Here is a 22135-nt window from a genome sequence, read left to right on the forward strand (position 1 = left end):
GAAATGGTACTGTGGTTGTTACTGCTTCAGCATAACATAGGAAGGGAAAAGTAGGTTGAGGTGGAGATGAAACAGGATTTGCCAAAAGCTGTAGTTGTTGAAACTGTGGAGGGAGGGGGCAGGTTGTGGAGGTTCTTTATTCTGTTTCACTCACTTTTGTATATGTTTAAATATGTCATAATAAGTGGGTTAGGGGTGCCTCAGTGGCTCGGTTGGTTAAGCATCTGACTCTTGGTTTCCACTCAAGTCATGATCTCATGGTGTTAAGATCAAGCCCTATGTCAAGGCTCTGTGCTCAACAGGGAGTCTGCTTAAGGAGTCTCTCCCTCTGCCCCTCTGCCCCTCTCCCCCTCACTTGTGCACACATGCTCTCTGTCTAGATTGAATGAATGAATGAATGAATACATAAATAAGTCTTCTAAAATTTTTTTTAATAAATGGATTAAAGAAATTAAGTTGCTGCTTTCAGGAGGGGATGGATTTTACTTTGTTTTCTTTTGATTTAATGGCACCTGTTACTGACGAGAGGAGTGAAGTAGGTACATTTATACCTTTGTAGCTGGCATAACCCTTGTGGCTCGCAGTTGGCAGATTGCACCAGAAACCTTAAAATATTTGTACTGTTGGCCCCGGTAATTGCAATTCTACAAATCTGTCTTTAGGAAATAATCCCAAACACAGCAAAAGCTTGGTGAACAAAAGTATGCATTTGTAGGCAAATTTATATCAGGGAAAACATGGAAGCAACTCATGTCCAGTGATAGGAGAATGGTTAAAGAAATTATAAATCTATCCACCCAGTAGAGTGCCATGAAGCACATACTGCCATTTTTGAAGACTTCTCAGCAGTAAGAATAATGCTTATGTCATAACTTAAATAAAAATTTGATTTGAAATTATGTATGTAGTATGTTATAACCATGTTTAAAAATTCAGAAACAGTAGATCTTTTTCCCCTAGTTTTATTACAAAGTAATTGATTTACATCACTGTATAAGTTTCAAGGGTACAGCACAGTGGTGTTTTTTTTTTTTTTAAGATTTATTTATTTATTCATGAGAAACCGAGAGAGAGGCAGAGACACAGGCAGAGGGAGAAGCAGGCTCCTTGCAGAAAGCCTGACATGGGACTCGATCACGGATCCTGAGATCAGGCCCTGAGCCAAAGGCAGACGCTCAACCGCCGAGCCACCCAGGCATCCCAGCACAGTGGTTTATGTGAAATGATGACCATAGTAGGTTCAGCTAACATCCATCTTCTTGTGTAGATACCATAGAAAGAAGAAAATAGAAAAGGAAAAAAATGTCTTCTTGTAACAAATTTGTAGGATTTACTCTGTAAACAGTTTTCTTCACATCCGGCAGCACCACGAGCTGTGGTCATCATATGCGCATTGCATCCCTGGGACATATTTATCTTTTTTTTTTAATTTTTATTTATTTATGATAGTCACAGAGAGAGGGAGAGAGAGGCAGAGACACAGGCAGAGGGAGAAGCAGGCTCCGTGCAGGGAGCCCGACATGGGATTCAATCCCGGGTCTCCAGGATCGCGCCCTGGGCCAAAGGCAGGCGCCAAACCGCTGCGCCACCCAGGGATCCCCCATATTTATCTTTTAACTGGACTTTTGGACTGTTTGGCCTCCTGCTTTCACTTAGCCCTGCACTACCCTCTACCTCTGATAACCATAAGTCTGACCTCTTTTTCTATGAAATCTATTAATCTTTGATAGTAAAAGGATTGAAAGGAAATCTCCCCAAATGTTAGTGATTTAAAAGAGCAGACTGAATGACTATTTCCTTCTTTTTCACTCTAATTTTAGGCTTTTCAATAACAAAACTATTTATTAGTTAAATTTTTAGTATTCATTAGCTTTAAAATACCAAAATTCACTTGCAAAAATAACAAAAAAATATATATAAAATTTCTAGTGTATTTAGTGTGGTTTTGTTTCTGAATTCCATCTTTAAAACCTTGACAAATGACAGAAGCAATTTATTGGTTAAAATCAGCCAAACTTTGTTTTTTTAAGGAAATAATGTCTTAAGTTATCTCTGCTTATTAGCAGAGAGTTAAAACAGACAGTTGAAAATGGTGGCCCTGTTGGAGACGGTGTATTGGACCTCCACTGCAGCCCAGCCAGAGGCTGTTAATTTCAGTGCTTATAATTACAAAACTGTGAACTTGATTCTTTTCCTCCCTCTCTCCCTTTCTCCCTGTAGATTGCATGCAAACTAGAAAGAGTTACTGCTCCTACCTTGGTAGTTTGTTGACATCCTTAAGTAAGTGATACCCAGTTACCCAAGAAGTGACCCATTCAATGTTTCATGGTGTAGCAATAGTTGAAAGTACTGTACAGGAATGAGATGTTTTTATTAACCTTCTCTTAAATGTAAATAAGGGTATCCTGTCTGTTTCTTACCCTGTTTGTAATTCTGGACCATTTTAGGAATACAAAAATAGAGAGATCCTCTCAGCACTTAGAAGTTATTGAAGGAACCAGATGCTCAGAATGTTCACTGATATGCAGGACTAACCAAGAGAAGAGGACAGCCCAACAGCAGAGAAGGGAGAGGGTGCCTAAAGGTGGCATCAGCAGCGACGGAGTTTATGTTGGGTCACACAATTAGGATTGGGGCAAGGGCTCTTGTCAGCCCATTCTGTGATATTGGAGCCTCATCGAACAAGCCAGACCACGGGTCCTGTTCTGAGTCCACCTCCAGGGGCTCACCTGGGGAATGAACAATAGAGGCATAGCAAAGTAACCGAAGAGTTACATGAACCCCTAAAAGAGAGGAAGGTGCTATTTCTCTTCTTAATGCTGAGTCCATTCCAGCAAATACAACAGGTTGCTTTTTCTCTGGCATTATATGAAATTGCACTTTTTTTTAGGTGTGTGGGTTTGTTGTTGTTGATTTTTGTGGGGGTTTTTCTTTTTTTTTTTTTTTTAATTTTTTTAATTTATTTATGATAGTCACAGAGAGAGAGGGGGGCAGAGACACAGGCAGAGGGAGAAGCAGGCTCCATGCACCAGGAGCCCGATGTGGGACTCAATTCCGGGTCTCTGGGATTGCGCCCTGGGCCAAAGGCAGGCGCCAAACTGCTGCGCCACCCAGGGATCCCTGTGGGGGTTTTTCATTTTGTTTTTTGTTTTGTTTTGTTTTTTATCCATAATACGTGCTTAGGTTCTAAGAGAGTAAAAGCACTTAATGTATATCCAGGATCATGTTCCTTTTTGGAGATAAAATTCAGCTACTTTCCATTTACCTTCAGAACTTACGTGGTATTGCTTCTCCACTTACTACCAACTATTATAAACAGATAGTTCAGCCAGGCCCGAGCCTTTGGTGCCTGCCTTTAATCTCTCTGTTGTATTCTCCTACATATTCCATGGGTGTGCATAGGGCCATGAGAGAATAGGAAAATAAATGCGTTTACCAAGTCCTAGGATGCCAGAATCTTAGGATAGCCTTTGAAAAAGATCATCTTTCTTAAGACAGAAAAAATTAAAGGAAATTTTACTCTATCCAGCATATATTAAATCTATGGAACTTATCCTGAGATTTATAAGCCAAAAATACAAATAAATTCAGTGTAGTTACACTGCAGGAAGGCCTTGTTGCTCAAAGCCTGTTCCTGATCACTTTCGGATGCCTTCCCTCCAAGGGTTCTCCCATGTGCCCCTCAGCAACAAGAGGGAGAGGTGATCCTTTTCTCTTCACATAATCTTACCCAGCCTCATGCATTCTGCATGTTCGAGTGTAAGCTTTCATGTTTGCATGCATGTGTTTTGACAGGTGACCTTGGGAAAGGTGTTGAAAGTGATTGTTGTCATGCGGAGCCTGTTCATTGATCGAACAATAGTAAGGGGATATAGTGAAAATGTCTACACAGAAGATGGCAAGGTAAGCATTCTGGAGTCTTCTGTTTCATTTTCCTTTATTTTCTCTGTCCCAGAACAAACGTAGTAGAGTCCCAAATGAATGATATTAAACACTAGCAGTCATAGCTGAAATGATCAACAAACATGGTTTATCAGTATGAAGATGAACGTTTTACAGAAAAACATTTCTCTCTCTCCCCTTGCATTTTTCATCAAGCTTCTGCTTTTTCCTTTAAGCTTGATGCCCTTAGTTGAATTTCTAATTTATCACCTTAGACCCCAGTTGCCTCATTAAATGTGTCTTCTGAGGAAATGGATTTCTCTTTCTTTCTTTCTCTTTCTTTCTTTCTTTCTTTCTTTCTTTCTTTCTTTCTTTCTTTCTTCTTTCTTTCTTTCTTCTTTCTTTCTCTTCCTTCCTTCCTTTCCTTTCCTTTCCTTTCCTTTCCTTTCTTTCCTTTCTTTCCTTTCTTTCCTCCCCCCCCCCCCCCCCACCCAGTAGTACAGTACATCAATAGCCCAGGGTTTGGCATTGTTGGCATTTTGCTTTTCCTAGAACCATGAGGAAAATTCAAGGTACTTTGACACACAACCTGCTCAGAATCTTTTCCCATGAAATTGTTAACAAGCAGCCCTAAGGACAGTGCTTATCTGCAGCAGTGCATACTGAACACTGCCATTGGAAAAATAGGTTCTTTCCATGGGTGATTTGTTTCATAGAAAGTTCACTGGCGTGAACCCCTAATTTCTCCAGACTGCACACTGTCCATATGGCTCTACAGAGAGCATCAGAGGATGCTAATGGGAGCTGACAGCCTTCATTTGTGTTGGCTTCCAGAGTGTAATGAGTGCTCCGCCTGAGATACCCACCCAGATGCACCCTGGCCACTTCCTTGCACTAAGCCTCTGTCTGCCCCTCTCTCCTGAGCTTTCCTTTCTCTTCATGAATCCCATTAAAATTTTTAAAGTATGCTATAGTACTAGCACTCACCACCCAATGGCCACATTATAATGAGGATAGGACGTTCTTCAAAAAAGTGACAAATGTAGCTTAGCACATAACAGTGTGTTACATAAGAGCTATGACCCATAATGTGATGAGATTTGTGTTTTGAACTAGTAACCCAGCATCTCCACATCCCACACAAGTGTTGTCAACAAGGAAAGCTACTCTTACTTCAAGGACTTTGCCAAGTTCTCATATATCTCCCATTGAAAGCCAAAGCGTTCCTCAAGGGGAGATTTTCTTTTTTGGAAAAACCAGTGTCTTTAGAGCAGGTGTGGAGAATAAAGCATGTCATTGGGGCAACATAGTCTGTGTGTACATGATTCGTAAACCCTGGCAGCAGCTCTGACGAGCAATTCCAGACTAGTTAGCAGCAGGAGAAATGACCCTGAGTCACTGGTCCTGACTGTATAGAGATGAGACCGTATAGAGACCGTTATAGAGATGTGGTTCTTGTTGCCTTTGTTCAAGGTTCACGACTTGTTAGTCACACCTGATATGAATCATAGCCCTTGTCCTCCAGGAATTTACTAGTGCCCTGGGGAGAGAAGGCTAGAAACATAGAAAGCTAATCAACAGTAGCGAGTGTGTGATAAAGTTACAAATTTGGGAGAGGGAGGAAGCATTTCTGATAGATTCTGAGGAGTGAGGGTTTACCTACTTTGTATGATCTCTTTAACACTGTATTTGATGGCCCCATTCTGGAAGCGTCCTAACCAAGCCATGTAAAGCACTTAGCACTTTGCTGCCTAGTCACCACTCAGTAAGGAGCTAATATCATTTTTATTCTGCACTTAAAACAGGAACTTAGAAAGTTGTCACATACATGTGCTTCTAGGATTTCTCTGAGGTTACTCCCCCTCATATGCTTCCGACCATTGTCTCCCCCCACCCCCCATACATACGTACCGTGGTTTCATGTGTCAGCCCATGGAGATCACTCCTGACCTGTGTCTAGGTGGGACCTCTCCTCCCCAGGTGTACCTCATGTTTAGCCCACCCAAAACTTCACTTCTGAAAACCCTGGCTTCTAGAATAAATCCAAACTCCTTAGCAACACATAGAAATGCCAGGTCATCTGGCCCTCCTTTCCTTTCTGACCTTGTCTGCCATCATTCTGTATGTACATTTTGCCTTCCTCTCCAGTCTCTTATGCTACTTGGGGCTCCCACATTGCTTTCACTCATCTACAACCCCTGTGCCATTAGCCTGAGATGCTTTGTCCTCCTCGTCCACCAGACACACTCTTCCCTTCACACTGGCTTACTGCCATCCTCTTTCTCATCCTGTCCCTATTTTCCTAGGGGCTTCTTACATTGGCACAGGCTCTGGAGCTGGCAAGCCCAGGCTTGTGTCTGCTTAAAGCACAAGTTAGCCTCCTCATGAACACATCCTTGGCATTTTGAAGTCTTTTTCTAGGACTAGAATTAGTACATCATGGTTATTTGTTTACATGTCTATCTTGCAATTAATAAGCACACTAAGAGTACTCCACATGTTGGCCTTGTAGGTGTTGTGCTAAGCAAACTTTTCCTGCAGTGGTCATCGAGTCCTAGGTTCTGTTTAAATTAGACTCGTTCTCCAGATAAGGCAACTGAGACCTAGAATGTACAGCAATTTGCCTGCAGTCACACCCCACCAGGCCTCAGACCTCAATCTGCCAAGAGCACCTCAGGGACCCAGACCCTGTCACTCACATGATGCCGTCCCAAGGAGATGCCACAGTGCCTAGAGTGCTGAAGAAGCCCAGGAATATATGGAAGGGGACAATAGAGAAGCCTACTTGGGATGTGCAAGTGCTTACCTGGAATGGAAAAGTGGAGGTCCTCAGGGATGAGGACCAAAAGAAGCAGCAGAGCAGCAGGGATTAGAGTCATAAGTGCATCAGACAATGAAGGAGACATACACACATGCAAGGGCACACAGGCATGTGTCTTCCTAATGAGAGATTAGTGTGGGTTCTCTGTTCATCAGAAAGAAAATGAGTGTGCCTGGGAACCTGAATTCTGTTATGATTCATAACACAAATGTGATACAGGAGGCCTCTTGCTGCGTTTTACAGCTGTGCACATTGGCCTACGTGGTCAGCAGGGACCCTAAAACTGGGAATAGCAAGATCAAGAGGACCAAAGCTTTTGTTGTTTTAAAGACGCGTTAACCACATTTGGCAGAGAAGCTCTCGGAACGACCGCTCTGCCCAGAATCAAGTCCTAGCCAATTTGATTAGCCCCTTGTTTTTTTCAGAGCACTTTGCAAAACCATGCAGGCATTATTAGTGTTCTATTTTTGAGTACTGATGCTGGTTTATGTGGATTTTATATATAGTTATATATGTGTAAGTGTAATTAATGTGTTGAAATGTCTAGCACATCCCAAACAAAATGTAACCTTTGGAAGGAGCTATTGGAGCTTGAGGTGTGGTCCTCAAGAACAAATTGCTGCTTGCAGTTCTACTGTTCCAAACATGCAGCTCTGCATTTGCTGAGCTGGTGCCTGAGTACTTGCCTGGGGGTGATTTGCTGCAGTCTAAAGCACAGCCACTGATATGTGGGCGTGGCTTGGAAAGCCATGGACTAGCTGGGGTCTGAACTGCAACTGCAGAAGTCTGTGTCCCCCAAACCCAAAGCAACTAGCACATCCTAAAAGGTTTAATTATCCCTCTTGCTACAACAGCAACCCAGCGCCACCCTCACCACACACACATACCCCCCATTTCCAGAAGCCAGCAGGTTTTTTCCCATCAGAATCCCAGCAAGGCTATCGCTTTGCACTTTGCAGTAACTACCACTACCACTACCCTGATCGTCTGCCTCTTTACCTGGGATGCATGTTTTTGAGACCAAGTTCCAGTAGACTAATTTCTCTAATAAAATATAAAAATGCTTTAAAACTTACCAACTCGCTATTCACTATAACCAGGGAGGAGCAGAGAGCCATGACTCAGCATGTTAAAAGGCAGATTTAAGTTGAATACCTGGCCATTGTCCTGATTTTATACCCACCAGACTTAACTGAAAAAATAGAAGTGTCTCGGTTGAATTTATCTTATTAGAGGATTTAGGTTATGTTAATGCTATAGCTTCATTAATTACCCCATATCAATAAAAAAAAAGGCAGCTTTTAGCCTCCTAGCGAAAGAGAGGAAAAGAAATAGTGGTATCAAAGGGAACCTTCAAAGACAGCCAGAGCTGTCTCCAGGGTAATTTCTGATCCCTGCATTCTTCCCACTTCAAAGTTGGATGTGTGTGTGTCTGGGGGGGGGGGGGGGGGTCGAGGGGGTTGGGGAAGCTGGAATCTGATTTCTCTAATAAGTGTTGGCATCAGCCCCGTTTGATATTAGATGCAGGGAACATTTTGATTTGTTATAGCCTTTGAAATTGTTCAGACGACCTTCAGAAAAGCGGCCTCTTGTTCCTTCTGGGGGAAGGGGGAAAAGCTGGGGAAGGGGACTCCGGTCTAATTTGCACACCGACGGTGCCCTGAGTTGTGCTTTCAGCAGTTTCTAGTAATAAATGTCTGTCCTGATCGAAAGTGAAAAGTTGAAGAACAACAGACCTGTAACACTAGTTCTTTGGGGAGACTTACTCACTTTTCTATTCTCCGGGGAGGAGTGGGTACATTAAGAAGGTGACCAGGTAGAAGTTTATGTTTTTGTTTTTTTTTTAAAGATTTTATTTATTTATTCATGACAGACACAGAGAGAGAGAGGCAGAGACATAGGCAGAGGGAGAAGCAGTCTCTGTGCAGGGAGCCCGACGTGGGACTCGATCCTGGATCTCCAGGATCAGGCCCTCGGCTGAAGTCGGCGCTAAACCGCTGAGCCACCCGGGCTGCCCAGAAGCTTATGGTTTTGAAAACTTGGGTTATCATGGAGAAACATGCCACCATTGCTGGTTTATGGCCCTCTGCCCCTATGGACGCATCACCTTACAAGGTGAAGATGCTAATAAATAGAAGTTTTAAACATTGAAGGCCTGTGTGAAGCTTATGAGTTTTATTTGGAATTGTCAAGTTTAGACTATTGATGGTATCTTACACTATTTTTTGAAATGAAGAATCGGTAACTTTCTGAGAAGCTGCCAGAATTTTTACTGGCTGCTGAGTGAATTTCAGGGGTGATGATTGTCACATGAGCAGGCCTCGGAGCAGATTTATCATGTTGAATTTCCTCAAGAGTACCACCCACCCCACCCCCCAACCACAACAACTGCCACTGCTTGTCGGGCAGGGGGGCTCGAAGTCAGCCCTCCTGAATTCTAGCTGAAAGGCCATCTTCCTCCCAGGTTGAGGTCTGGGCCTTGTGGCAGCAGAGCTGGTTTTGAATTTTCTACCACATCCTCGTTGTGTGATGTTAGACATTTTACTTAACTTCTCTGAGCCTCTGTGTCCTCATCTGGGAGTTGGGGATGGTTTCATCATCCTCATCCAGATGTCTGGGAGAATGCAACAGCCCTGTGTCCTCAGGCTCTGCACGCAGCGGGGAATCTGCTTATCCCTCTCCCTCTGCTCCTCCCCTCCTCACTCATTCTCTATCTCAAAATAAATAAATAAAATATTTTTTTAAAAAAAGTTAACACAGGTATAGTGCAGGCCAAATGCACTGTCCTCAGTGAATGGTGTCTGCCCTCATGGGTGTGCTGGCGATGCTGATGGCAGTGGTCATTGTCATAGCTGGCATGCCCTTGCCTTCTGATAGTGGGCCATTCTAATTTTTCTTTCCAGTAAGTCAATTTGATTGTTACCATTCTTATTAGTCAAGAGGCCCTTTGACATCTTGATGTTTAACCTGAGAGCAAATATGTCTGTGCTAGAGCAATTGGTTATCTGTGGGGTTTGTTTCCATTTTACCCAAGAATAGAACACATTCCTACCCCCAAAATACTCATTCCAATCCCCAGAGTCCCAGAGGCTGCTCCTAAGACTGCAGATTCAGCCACCAATTACCATAAGGTTGGCTTTTCCATTTTAAGATCTAATGTTTGCCCAGAATACTGAGAGGTGCTTTACTTTCTTTCCCTGACATTGTAGTTCAGAATAATTTCCTGTTCATCAGGCTGAAAGTTTACAGCTTCCAGAATGATCCTTTTTGAATATCACAGCCAGCAAAAATAAATTGGTAGCCATGCCTGCCTTTGCAGCAAATAAGCTGAAGCTAATAAATATTCACTTGGATCAGTCCCGGCTCCCTGAAATGAATTTCTGAAATCTTCCTGGCCCTGAGGAAATGCAGAGCACTGACTCCAGAACACTCACTTACATGGCTTTCTTTGGCATAAATCTAGCAGAAAATCGAGTACAAACCGCCTGCTGCGCCTTCGCGGCAATAGGGGAGCCCATTGTTACCAGTTCCCATTCTTACCCGTGCACACCTGGTACGTAGGGCATATCGTCTAACATCCTTCTGCCCCAGATGGCTGCAGCTATTCCCTAGGGCCCTGAATTATATATTTAAACCGCCTTTCAGAAAAGAGCAGCATGCTCACTTTGAATGAGCTTGGTGTGTTTTGAGAAGCTAACAATTAGGCTGGAGAGTCCACTCTTAATTAAAGTTGTCCACGTTTCTCCCTAGATGATTTCTCTATTAAAACATTCCGCAGATACTGAAGAGTTGCGGTTGGTTATTGGTTTTTTTTTTTTTAATAATTGTCTCTTTTAAATAAAAACTATAACTTTTCAGTTTATATGCAGCTTCTTCCTTTTCTCGTTCTCCGTGGCCCCATGTTTATGTCTTGGTCTGCCTACGTATGGTGGGAACAGGCAGGAAGGATAAACAGTGGAGAACCTCCGAAGAAACAGCTGTGGGCTTCAGATGGAAAGGGAGCTGTGCTAGCTCCAAGTTGAGACAATGATATTACTCTTCCTAAAATTTAGATTTCAAATCTTTGGCATCTCCCCGTCATCTTGGTGGTGATTTGGCAGAACTGAGGGATACAAAATATCATTCTTACTCATTCTGCACTCTCTGAATAATCTTTAAGTGCTGCATTTTTAAGCTCGAGGCTCCACTGCGGCACTGGGAACACAGTAGGAATTCGCATTCTCCCTGGAATGACCAGCCGGCCAGCAGTTTTCTTCAGCGGAATTGACAATGTGGGAAATTCCTTCTGTTTCTTTTGAGGTTTCCTTCAGCGTTATCTGGAGGTAACGTCACTTTTCCCCCCTACAAACTGTTCACCTACCAAATTAAAATTCTAATACTTAAAGCCTTTTTTTTTTTTTTTTTTTTTTTTTTTTTTGATCAAGTGGCTTAAGGCAGGGAGCGAGGGTGGGGTCCAGTGACTAAAAGTTGATGCCACTTTTCTGGAGAGCAGGTTAGCCAGAGTAGGAGAGAGGGATCAATTAGAGGCAGAGGCTTCTCTGGAAATCCAGGAACAAGATGATAACACCAGAGGGGAGAGGGAGAAGTGGACCCATTCGCATGAACCTTCAGGCAGAGTTCTAGTACTTCTCCTGGGCTTGGATCAGCTAAACCTGGCACTCTCCAACAGCAGCCCTGCTGGAGTCCAGAGGGACCTTCTCAGAATCATCCAAACCTCCTCCGTGGCCTGAAAGTTCTCAAACACAGCGCAGTTCACATGAAACTAATTCTGAGCAGGAAGAAGCCAGAGAGAACTGAATGCCTGTGTGCAGACTACCTTTCAATTCCAAGGACCATTTGCAACAAACCAGGTTTTGGTGTTTTCCTCAGAACAAAAACAGAACTCTAAACTTAACCATTGTCAAGTGCAACACTTCACTCCTGTCCTATTAGAGGAATCTTCCCGTGTGATTGTTTCTCGTGTTCCCAGGTGCTCCAGAATCGATAACACAACCTATAGACCATACAGTCGTATCCCAGGTTTCTACCTTGACCACTGGCCAACCCCAAAGGCAGGTTCCAAGAGGCCCATTGAGCAAGTGTTTTAATTTGTTCAGCTCTGGAACTCATATATTGCAGTTGACTTGTTAGTACCCATGGGATATACTGACTCTTCTGATCTGCACTGTCCTTGAGCTATCCTCTAACACTGTATTGGGGACAATTCTGTTTTTGCTATACTTAACTCATAAATTCACAAAACAGTGAGAATGCATTGACGACTTACCATACAAAACTAAAGCAAACGTCCTTTTGGTCAGAATAAGCCACTGACATGCCCTGTACAAGACCAAGTGTGGCCAGAGGAAGACTGGACTGAGTTGACTCCGAGCCCTAACCAAGACCTCCAGCCTACTCCCTTGTGAACTAGAGGTGCCCTAGATCAAGGGTCCCTGGCCTGACTAGCCATCACAGTTACACCACCATGAGGGAACAAAGCTGAAACAGATGAACAAATTCTCAGGCCCACTGTAAACTTACTGATTCAGACACTCCAGGGGAGAAACCAAGGAATATATATCAAACAAAAAACAAAAATTCCCCCAGCAGCTTCTGATGCCAGCCAAGTTTAAGCACTGCCAGGCCATACCATCCATAAAAAGCCTCTCCAGATTGCCATGGACAGTTAAATGGCTCTGAAACATTGTCTCATCATCTGGAAAGTAAGGTTGCTAGTGGGACCAGCCACTGGCTTGTTCTAGGGATTAATTGAGTGTGTGTGGAGGGCGTAGTCGGGTGTCTGGTGTGGAGCAAGTGCTCAGCAACTGGGAGCTGCTAGTTTTTCTCCACTCAGCAGGGACCTGCTGATGCTTATGATATGCTTGGGCCCACACCAGGACAACTCAAGCAAAAGAAAGTTCCAGGTGGTTTTAAGTGCAATAAAAATTTCAAATTTTTGAAAAGATAAGACAACAGGTATGAAAATAATATTTTAGACAAGGTAACTGGGAAATGACTCTCTAATAAGGTGACGTTTGAACTGAAGAATGTTAGGAGGAGCCATGTGAGGGTTTGTGGGGAAAAAGCAATCTGTACAAAGATCCTGAGACAGGATTGACATTGGCATGCAAGGAAACCATGGTAGGAGCCCAGGTAAGAAAAGGGAGCCAGGGACTCAGCTCATGTGGCTGTGGAACAAGTGCCTGATGCTGACTTCCCTATATTCCTTCTGTTGATTTCCTTGTAGAATGGAAATTCTGGTGAAGAGAGAAGAAATTCAGGCAAGACCTTTAATATGCACATGCGATGCCATGATTCTGTTATTCCATAATCACATTTATTATTTCAAGCTGAACGCAGTAGTTCCAGTGTCATCTCTCCAAGTCTACAATTCTAAAATTGATGCTCATGATATTTTCTCCTTCCCTCCAGCTTGATATATGGTCGAAATCCAACTATCAAGTATTCCAGAAGGTAAGCTTAACTTTTCATTTTTTACTCAAGAGGCAGTAATGGAAATATGGATGCTCAAAGGTGAAAACATTGGTCTTAAGTTAGAAGCTTTTTTTTTTAATATTTTATTTATTTATTCATGAGAGAGAGGGAGAGACACAGGCAGAGGGAGAAGCAGGCTCCATGCAGGGAGCCCGATGTGGGACTCGATCCCAGGACTCCAGGATCATGCCCTGGGCCCAAGGCAGGCGCCAAACCGCTGAGCCACCCAGAGATCCCCAAGTTAGAAGCTTTTTAAAAACTGAAAAAAAGCCATACACAAAAGGCTGCTCATGGTATGACTCCATTTATATGACATTCTGGAAAAGATGAAACCTTAGGAACAGAAATCAGATCAGTGGTGTCCAGGCACTGGGACTGAGGGCAGGAGGTTGTCCCCAGTGGGGGGTGGGAAGAAATGTGTTGGGTGATGGAAGTATTCTGTGTCTTAATTGTGGTGATCATGTTCCCACACTCACAGAGCTGTACACCTACTGTAGAGGGAAACTGTAAACTTAAACTTTCCTTCCTGTGGAGGGGAGGTTTCCAGTGAATCTCCATACTTCACTCTTGATCACCGAACACGTTGGGGTTTGCCCCACAGGAACAGGACACAAGCTGGGTATCCTACAGTTTCACTCAGCCTGACACTATCTACCCAGAGACGCAGACCCCAGTCACAAATTGGGTTATTGCCTGTCCTACAGGCAGTAGATCGGAGGTTCCCATGCCCCTCTTCCTTGGGTTCTGTCGGTCCTCCCGAGCAGCTCACAAAACCCAGGGAGATGCTTACTTAGGCTTACCAGTTTATTAAAGGACATGATAAAGGATACAGATGGAGCGACACATAGAGCAAGATCTGGGAGGGCCTCTAGCACAGGAGTTTTGGTCCCCATGGAGTTGGGGTGCATCATCACTCTTGTAGTGGTGTGTTGGCCAGTCTGGAAGCTCTCCAAAGCCCATAGTGCTGGGATTTGAAGGAGGCTTCCTCATGTAGACATAATTGATCATTAACTCGGTTTCCAGCCCCACTCCCCTTCCTGGAAGATGGGGGATGAGAGAAAATTCTAAGTGTCTAATTACTGTAATAATGGCATGGCCTTTCTGGTGACCAGCCCCCACCCAGGTGCCCACCCAGAGTCGCCTCATTAGAACAAGGGGTGTCCCTAGTGTTCTTACCACTTAGGAAATTATTAGGGTTTCAGGAGCTCTATGCCAGGAACCATGGACAGATCAAAAAAAAATATGTGTGCATTTTTTTCTGTTACCTCACACCAACAAAGGGTGAATTTTGCAGTATGGACATCATACTTTACCAAAAAAAAATTAAAACACAGAGGCTTTTGAGTTGTTCCAAGCCTACTTGGTATTTAAGCTCAGTTGCTTAGAGCCCTGTGGTCTCCGTAGGTGCTAGTATGGGCTGAAGGAGGCAGGCTGGCCCTGTCCTCACCCTACCACCACCCCCACTTTACACTGCCCACCTCTTTTTCCAATGTAAGGCTTCCCCATGTAAGGCTATTTCAGAAATGTGAGAAGAAATGTGACTAGAGAAAATCCTTTCCCAGCTTCTGATCATAGAAGAGGGGCCCTTTCCCAGAGCACCCAGAGCAGCTCAGCACCTGGGGCTTATGAGGGCTCCCTCTGTCCCTGCTTTCCTCCAGCAGCACACACAATGGGATTGGTTGTGGTTTCATTCAGTGCCCCAACCAGCCCAGCAACAATCACTTACAGAACTCCTTTGCCAAGGGCCAGGCACGATGCTGGGTGCCAGGAATACAAGCGGACAGACAGGAAGGGAGGGATGGAAGGTAACTCCAGAGAGTTACCTCGAGGACTGCAGTCAAGAACAACAGGAGGGGTTCCTGATGTTGGGGCGGTCACAGGAGGCCTGTAGTGGGCAGGACCTAAACCGAGACTGGCCGCTCATGAGGAGGAACTGGTCATTTGAAAAGCCACAAGGAGAGATTCCCAGGCAGCAGGCTGTTTTTAATTGAGGTGAAATGCTCATAACATGAAATTAACACAATTCTGTGACTTCTGTAATGTTGTGGGACATGCCCCCCCATCTAGTTCCAGAACCTTTTCATCATCCCAAAAGGAAACCCCGTCCCCATTAAGCAGTGAGTGTAGAGCTCCTGTATCAAAGCAGCATAATGGACCAGCTCTCTAATGGTGTTTAATACGTCACTTCACATTGTTCCCTAGACCCCTCACCATGAAAGACTAGGCCGAGGACGGATGCCTACAGCTAGGAGAGAAGTATGAGGCCCAACGCCACACATTTAGAAGCCTGTGAAAGCATTAAAACTTCACGATCTGATGACAGTTGAATGCAACATGCTATCGTGAAGCAGAATAATGAGAAAATGAGCGTAGTCACTAATAAGTAACCAATGTTGGTTTCTTAGCTGTACCAAAGGTCCCAGGTCATGACAAGTGTCAACAGTGGGGGAAACTGGGCTAGAGATACATGGGAGTTGTGCGCACCATCTTTGCAACCTTTCCAGTCCAAAATCAAGTTTATCCTGAAAACAAAATCCTCTTGACTCTTCTAACACTCCTTTACTCAGCTGAACTAGCTAGATGCATAGTGGAGAAAATCACCCCCGACCCTCAGTCAGGAGCCTGAACGGAAGGTGTATGTGGTCATAGGTAGGCTCTAGGACAGGCAGCTACATTTGAATCTTGGCATTCTTATCTAAGTGACCATATACCTGAGGCATTTACTTGTTCGGCATACCTAAAGTCTCAGCCTTAAATACTAATAACTTTGTGCTGACTGCTTTTGTCATTTTTTTTCCCCAGCAGCTGGTGGAAAAGCATCCTAAAGAGAACACTGGTCATTATCCACATCGTGTTTTGCTTTAGTAGTGAGGAACATTAAAGCAGTTTTGTTTTTTTAGCTGGGTTTATCTCCGTGTCCTCTGAGGTATTGCAGTGACTTACCTCCTCCAGGCCCCACAGAGGCAGCCAGTGGCTTCAGGGAGCCAAGAGCACTGCCAACCGGAACTGGTCTTTTAACAATGGCCTCATTTCCATTCAAATACCCCTTGTGAGGGAGGGGCTTGCACATGCTTGCCTTTGCAGAGATACCTTTTTTTAATGTTCTGTGTAGAATTAAGTATTTTTGAATGCAAGCAGAAAGTTTATTAGGAAGTTGTAAAATGTGTGAAATACAGATTTGGTGAAGCATGGATGCGGAGAGACAGTACTGTATTTTTATTCTACCTCCCCTAAAAATAACCTGCCAAGCGCTCTCTGTATTTGTTTAAAGCACACACTGAAGCAGGGTTTAAAACTCGTATTAGTTCAGTCGGAGAGACGTGGGCGCACCGGCCAGGTTCTCCCTCGCAGTCTGTGTGATGTGTTTGAAGCAGTGAGAGTGGATGTGTTTGTTGGGATGGGATTTTACCCCCCTGGTGAATGGCATGTTGTCTGTGTGTGGGCAGAGCCCTTTCTGAGATTCCTTCAGCATTCCTACCTTCACCTATTTTTAACTAAATGGACTTGACCTGATACTGACCTGTACTCAATTAAAGAACCACAATTTGGGGATGGGAGATAGAGTGCTCTCTGATTACAACTAACTGCAGGTAATGAAGTCCTTTTCCTGTTCTAGGGGCAGGTAAGAGTCAGTGAATTAAGGAGTCTTCTGTCTTTCCTACTAAAACGTCTTTTTGCTGTCAAAGGAAGGAATATACTGGAAAATAACACAGTACAGAATTAAGCTTCATCCTTCATCGGTAAAGCTTTCAACTAATCATCATCACACAGGAGGGGTTTGGGATTTTGTTTAAAAGAAAGTCGTTGCCTTGCCAAAGATGCTGGTGGGAAGGATGGAGGACAGGTAGTGTGGCCTCATGAAAGGGCAGGACAGTACAGTGCCTGTTTTTCTGTTAGCCTCAGGCCGCGTTGGTGGACAGGGGACAGACTGCACAATGAAAACAAAGCTGGGACCGCTTCATCTGTGGCAGACTCCAAAGGCCTGGTGCGATTTATGGGTTGGTGGTTAGCATTTCCAACTCAAAATGCCAGAAGAGAAGGATTAGGTGGCAACATTTCTAACTCTGCTTTTTAGTCTTAGCTTTTTCTCAGAAATCCTATTTGCTTCTTGTCCACCCACTGGAATTTTGGTGTCCTGATCGATGTTCCTGGGAGCATTTCCCACAAAGACACTGCAAGCGTGTGGTAAACATCCCCTCCCGCCTGTCATCTGTCTGCTTACACTCATGTGCGTGGACCAGGAGGCCTGGTTGTCTGCATTGTCCAGAAAGGCTCAACCTGGAACAGGAGGGAGGTGCTCTTTCAGACTAAAGTGACATGGCCAAGGAGGGTCCTTGTTGTCAAGTGGGAAGGGATCTCTCCAGCAGAACACTGTACCCGAACGTCCTCACCCTGGCAACCGGTGCCAGACCTGCACCCCAACTCCCAAGACAGGAGTCCAGGCCACCAGCACCGACCCTCCTAGTACAGTTGGGGGAACTCTCTCCCAGCATTGCTGTGGTGTAGGACCCCAGGACTGCCTTTCTTTGGTATTCATTATGTGGTCGCAATCACTGTGGACTGCGTGTGTTTTCCTGCTCACAAGCAGCAATGGTGGCGGCCACAGAGAGGCTTGCTGGGAAGGTGGGACCCCTCCCAGGTCTTTCCCCTCGGTGTGACAAAGCAGGATGGTGGGAGGAGGGCTGCCTCACAGAGTCAGCCCCAGCTTATGCTCGCCTTTTTATTCATGGAAGAGAATGCCAGGAGCTAAGAGAATGGAAACACACACCTGTCACATTCTCCTCAGGCCGTATTTGCGGGACTCCCTGGGTTAAAGCAGGCACATAAGGCCCTGTCACAAGTCCCACCACGTGAAACTAAATGAGGCCTGCCTTTTGTCTGCGGTGGGGACTGTCAGCAAGCCCTGTCCCTCTTCCTCATTAGACCCCTTACCCCGGTGCAGGGAAGCGGCAGAGGGCTGGGGACAGCTTGCTGTGGGGCCGTGGCTGCTGACAGGCTCCCGTCATTTACTGCGGTGCCCCAGAGGCTCTGTGCACTTCATCCTAGGGCGAAGAGGCTTTTTATAGCCAGCGTGTCTCCAGCAGAGCAGACTCAGAGAATGGGACTTAGAAATAGGGGGGCATCTGAAAGGGCAGACACACAAAGAGCCAGGAAGGGTTTCAGGCGTGTTCATATTTTTCTGACATTTAAACTCTGCAGGGGCAGTCACTGTTTTGATCTTTAACCTCCTCATTTCAAAACACTGTGCATTTTCATCCAGGAACTTAGGAAAAGTGAGAGAAAATCTGCAGCTACTTACTGCGTTAAGTCTTGGCAGGGACGCTGAGGAAAGAGGTGGGGAGCATGTGCAGCCACAGACAGGCAGGTGGAGATGGGAGAGGCAGTACCAGGAGGGCTGGCACGTCCTTTGTAGTGTTTTCACTTGGAAGCACGTGAGTCATCACCGGTGAACATCCAGCTCAGAGTCATCATTCCAGAGGCATCAGTGGGAAGAGTGGCTCTCTCGGGGCTGTGCCATCACAGAACATCGCTGTGGACGGGCGGGTTGTCCGGACAGCAGTGGCAGACGGCATTCTGGGCAGGCTGCCACTGTGTCCTTGCTCCAGTATTCGCTTACTCATACGTTCCCTCCCTCATTCATACTTGGAGACTGGCCTCCGACTCGCGCAGACTTTGTTGGGGTCTGTCTACTGAGTGGCCACCCAGGGCTTTTCCATATAAGAGAGGGAGTCATCTGTAGAAGAGTCACTGATCAGAAATTTTGGATGCATTGAACACCTACCATAATTGAGTGCCTGTCCAAGTAGTATGTGATAAACCTCACTTGTCACTAATCCCAGGTCCCTGGAAAGGGAGCCATCCCAATGAAGGATGGTTCCCAGAAGACAAGACTACCTCTTTTGAATGAGGCTGTGTGGCATGTGTCTCTGGAGTATGTGTATCTGCTGCAGCATCGCAACATCGCCAAAGAGACGCAATAAATAGTTGCTTTCCATCTCCATCTCTCTAATATCTAAAATTTCTCCCCAGTGGCTCATTTACGTTCCTTTCAGAAAGCCCTCCTGAAGTGCCACAAAGACCTGGAAGCACTTGTGGCTGTAGCCAGAGTTTGAAGCCCTAGTGCCACATCCCCATCCTTTCCCTCACCTGATGCCCTGCTTAGGTCAGCCAAGGCCCCCACGCCTAGGAGGATTCTGCAGGCCCCAGAAAGGGGTCTCTTATGTTGTCGAAAGGATAACAGATACCTTTTTTCAGATACCGTTGCTCTGACAAGTGCCCTTTCCTCTCAGATGCTGAATAACTTTCCTCAGGGAGGAGAACTTAGTTTTATAGACCAGATGTGGTGGCGTCTGGCTCTATGTTTTTGTGCATCCCATTGCCACCTCCTAAGTGTGTGTTGCTGCCCCCAGACAGATAAAACCCAGGGCACCACTGTCTTGTGTGAGACCAAGTGGGCAGACTCCAGACAAAGGGCAGTGCAGGAGGAAGGCCTGCCAGAGCCCAGTGTCAGGCTGTCGGTGCACTTCGGGGACTGGGAGGTGGCCCACAATCCCAGGATCATTCCAAACACCAGCCTTCCCTAAGCTGACAGCTGGGCTGTATTGACCAACTTGGATAAGCAGAAGGAAAATGTGAGTGTGAGCCCCCAGGGGCCCTGGGCCCTGAGGATGGCAGGGAGGGATCTGTCCATTCCCCTTCCTGCTGGAATTCCTTTTATGGCCACCTTTTCTCTTCAGGGGCAGCTTTGAATATTCTCAAGCTTCTAAATCCAGAATAGAGTGGATCGTTGGTTTTCCCCTTACGATACCCCAATACCCTCCGCTTGCAAGGCTCCATCCACCACCGCTGAATGTGGTAATGACCAAAAGCCTAGTTCAGGTCCCCACACATAGCCAGATTCACAATTCAAGTGGAGCGGGAAGGCTGCGCCCACCCTACTGGTTTCTGGTTCACTGCCTTAGAGGAGTCCGTCTTGCTCCCAGAGCTTGGTTCTTCCTGAGGGCTCACACAAGCCTCGGTACAGCCCAGGTCAGAATCCAGCAAATATTTCTGGGCAGCCTGGCCAGCCACCATTGCCCGGTCCCCATTCCCACAGCCCAGCAGGCTGTGTCGCACTACAGGGTGGCTTCTAGCACTGGGCCTGCCCCCATCTCTCGGGCCCCAGTCCACATTCCCCATGGTGACCTTTCCTGAGAGGCATTGGCTGAGATCCATTCTGCCGTGTGTTCAGGCCCCAGCCAACCACCGCTTCCTACGTGGTCTCACTCACCTCAGTCTCCCCATGTGTAAAATGGACATCATACGAGTACCTGCCTCACAGAAACGGGGTGAGGTTGAGTCCACAGGCATGAAGTGTAAGGTGAGCTTCTAGTCTGGGGCTCACCTGACACTGCTCTCAGGTGCTTATCAGCAATGACCACCCTCTTCTCTTTAGGAAACTCTCCTCCTCCCACCAGTCTCTCACCTTGATGATCACTCCTCATGCCTCCTCGTGTTTCCACCGTTGCCTCTCCGTGGTCTCTTCATCGTGGACACAGATGTGAAGACTCAGGTTCTGGCATCAGACTGGCCTGGATGTACATCCAGCTCTGCCTTGTGTGGACTGGCCAGCTGGCGATGTAGCCCCTCTCCGTGCTTCAGGTCCCTTGGCCACAAAAAGGGGACGTAATAGAACCTGCCTCGTGGGGTGTGTACTCTGAAGGTTCCACGTGAAGTTCTGAGCTCTATGATTGCCCAGAGGAAGCACTCAGTGTGTGACAGCTGCCGCTCCTCTCCTGGTCAGGGAAAGAGGCACGGAACTCACAGTCCATGGCCAGGTGTGTGCGTGTGGCCCACTTTACCTTAGGTGATCTTTGTGAAGCGAACCAAAGACCGGCTGCCATGAACACCCCACACACTCCCACCACAGCACCCTCCCTCTTTTCTTCAGGCATATGATCTCCACTCCTGGTCAGAGAGTGAGCCACACGGGTAGTAAGGCACCTAGAATTACAACCACCCAGCAGTGTCCTTCGGGCAGCCCCAACATCCCAACACAGTCACAGCCCCAGGACCTGGAACATTCCCTCATGTCTGGAGAGGGCTCGCGGCCCCCCTGGTGACCTCCTGTTTCCCTGCCCAGCGAGGCCTGGGCAGAAGGCAGCCGGCACAGTGTTGGCAGAGCCAACTCATTGGCAGGGCTCCCCGCACCCTGCTCTGCACACCGGCATCTTTCCCCTACAGTTGCCTCGGCTTTGGTAGGGAAGTAGGTGGGATTGTCTGGATTTTCTTGGGAGCCCAGATGTCTTTGGATGTGTTTCTCTAACTGCAAGACTGTTCCTGCAGAAAATAACATCACACCAAGTGGGTACAGAACAGTTCAGGTATCTTTGGGGCTTGGACTTTGCTGGCAGCCAGCAACAGAATCTGGCATTTTACCATCTGGAAAGTGTTGAACTCTCTTTCGTTCATCTAAATGAAGAGCTTTAATTCCTTAATCCTGGGAAATGTCAAGGACCTTTTGTGTGCAGCTCCTCTCAGCCCTGCACAAGGGCTTTGGCAGAAGCTTCAGGCTGGTTGGGATTCTGGAGAGTTCCCTTGTGGCCACTCTGGCGTTTCCCTGTTCACCCAGACCCTCCTCCCTGCAGTGGCCCATGACCCCAGACTTTCCCACTCCCAAATCCCTCTTTCACTCTGCTCCCCTAACACCACTGGCCAAAAATAAATCAATAGAATCCTGTCTACATATCAGGGTGCTGTCAGGTGAGTGGCACCAGAGCAGAGCCACCTCTTTGAGCACTGTCCTCTGCATACATGCCCTGAGGTAGGCCCAGCGTGGCCTCATCCTCACGGAGACCACAGCCTGGGGTGAGGCAGGGCTCCTGGTCACAGGCAAGCGCAGGGCTGGGGTGTCCACAGGTGCCGCTTGAGGCACAGGCAGAGGGGGCCGGAGGGCTTCAGGGGAGCAGGCTTATGGGG

The 22135-nt window shown here is 46.2% G+C and overlaps 1 protein-coding gene across 4 annotated transcripts in view; it reads left to right on the forward strand.

Annotated features, from left to right (window-relative positions):
- The window catches only part of MED27 (mediator complex subunit 27), a 203912-nt gene that overhangs the window by 169836 nt on the left and 11941 nt on the right, over positions 1-22135 (forward strand). For 2 of the 4 annotated variants that reach the window (XM_038548958.1, XM_038548957.1), the window contains exons 5-6: positions 3796-3903; positions 13115-13156. In XM_038548958.1, the coding sequence (XP_038404886.1) occupies positions 3796-3903; positions 13115-13156 (150 nt within the window). The other 2 variants (XR_005364883.1, XM_038548959.1) reach the window with 2 other exon arrangements.

This window comes from Canis lupus, chromosome 9, assembly GCF_011100685.1.
Source record: "Canis lupus familiaris isolate Mischka breed German Shepherd chromosome 9, alternate assembly UU_Cfam_GSD_1.0, whole genome shotgun sequence".
NCBI classification, from domain to species: Eukaryota; Metazoa; Chordata; class Mammalia; order Carnivora; family Canidae; genus Canis; species Canis lupus.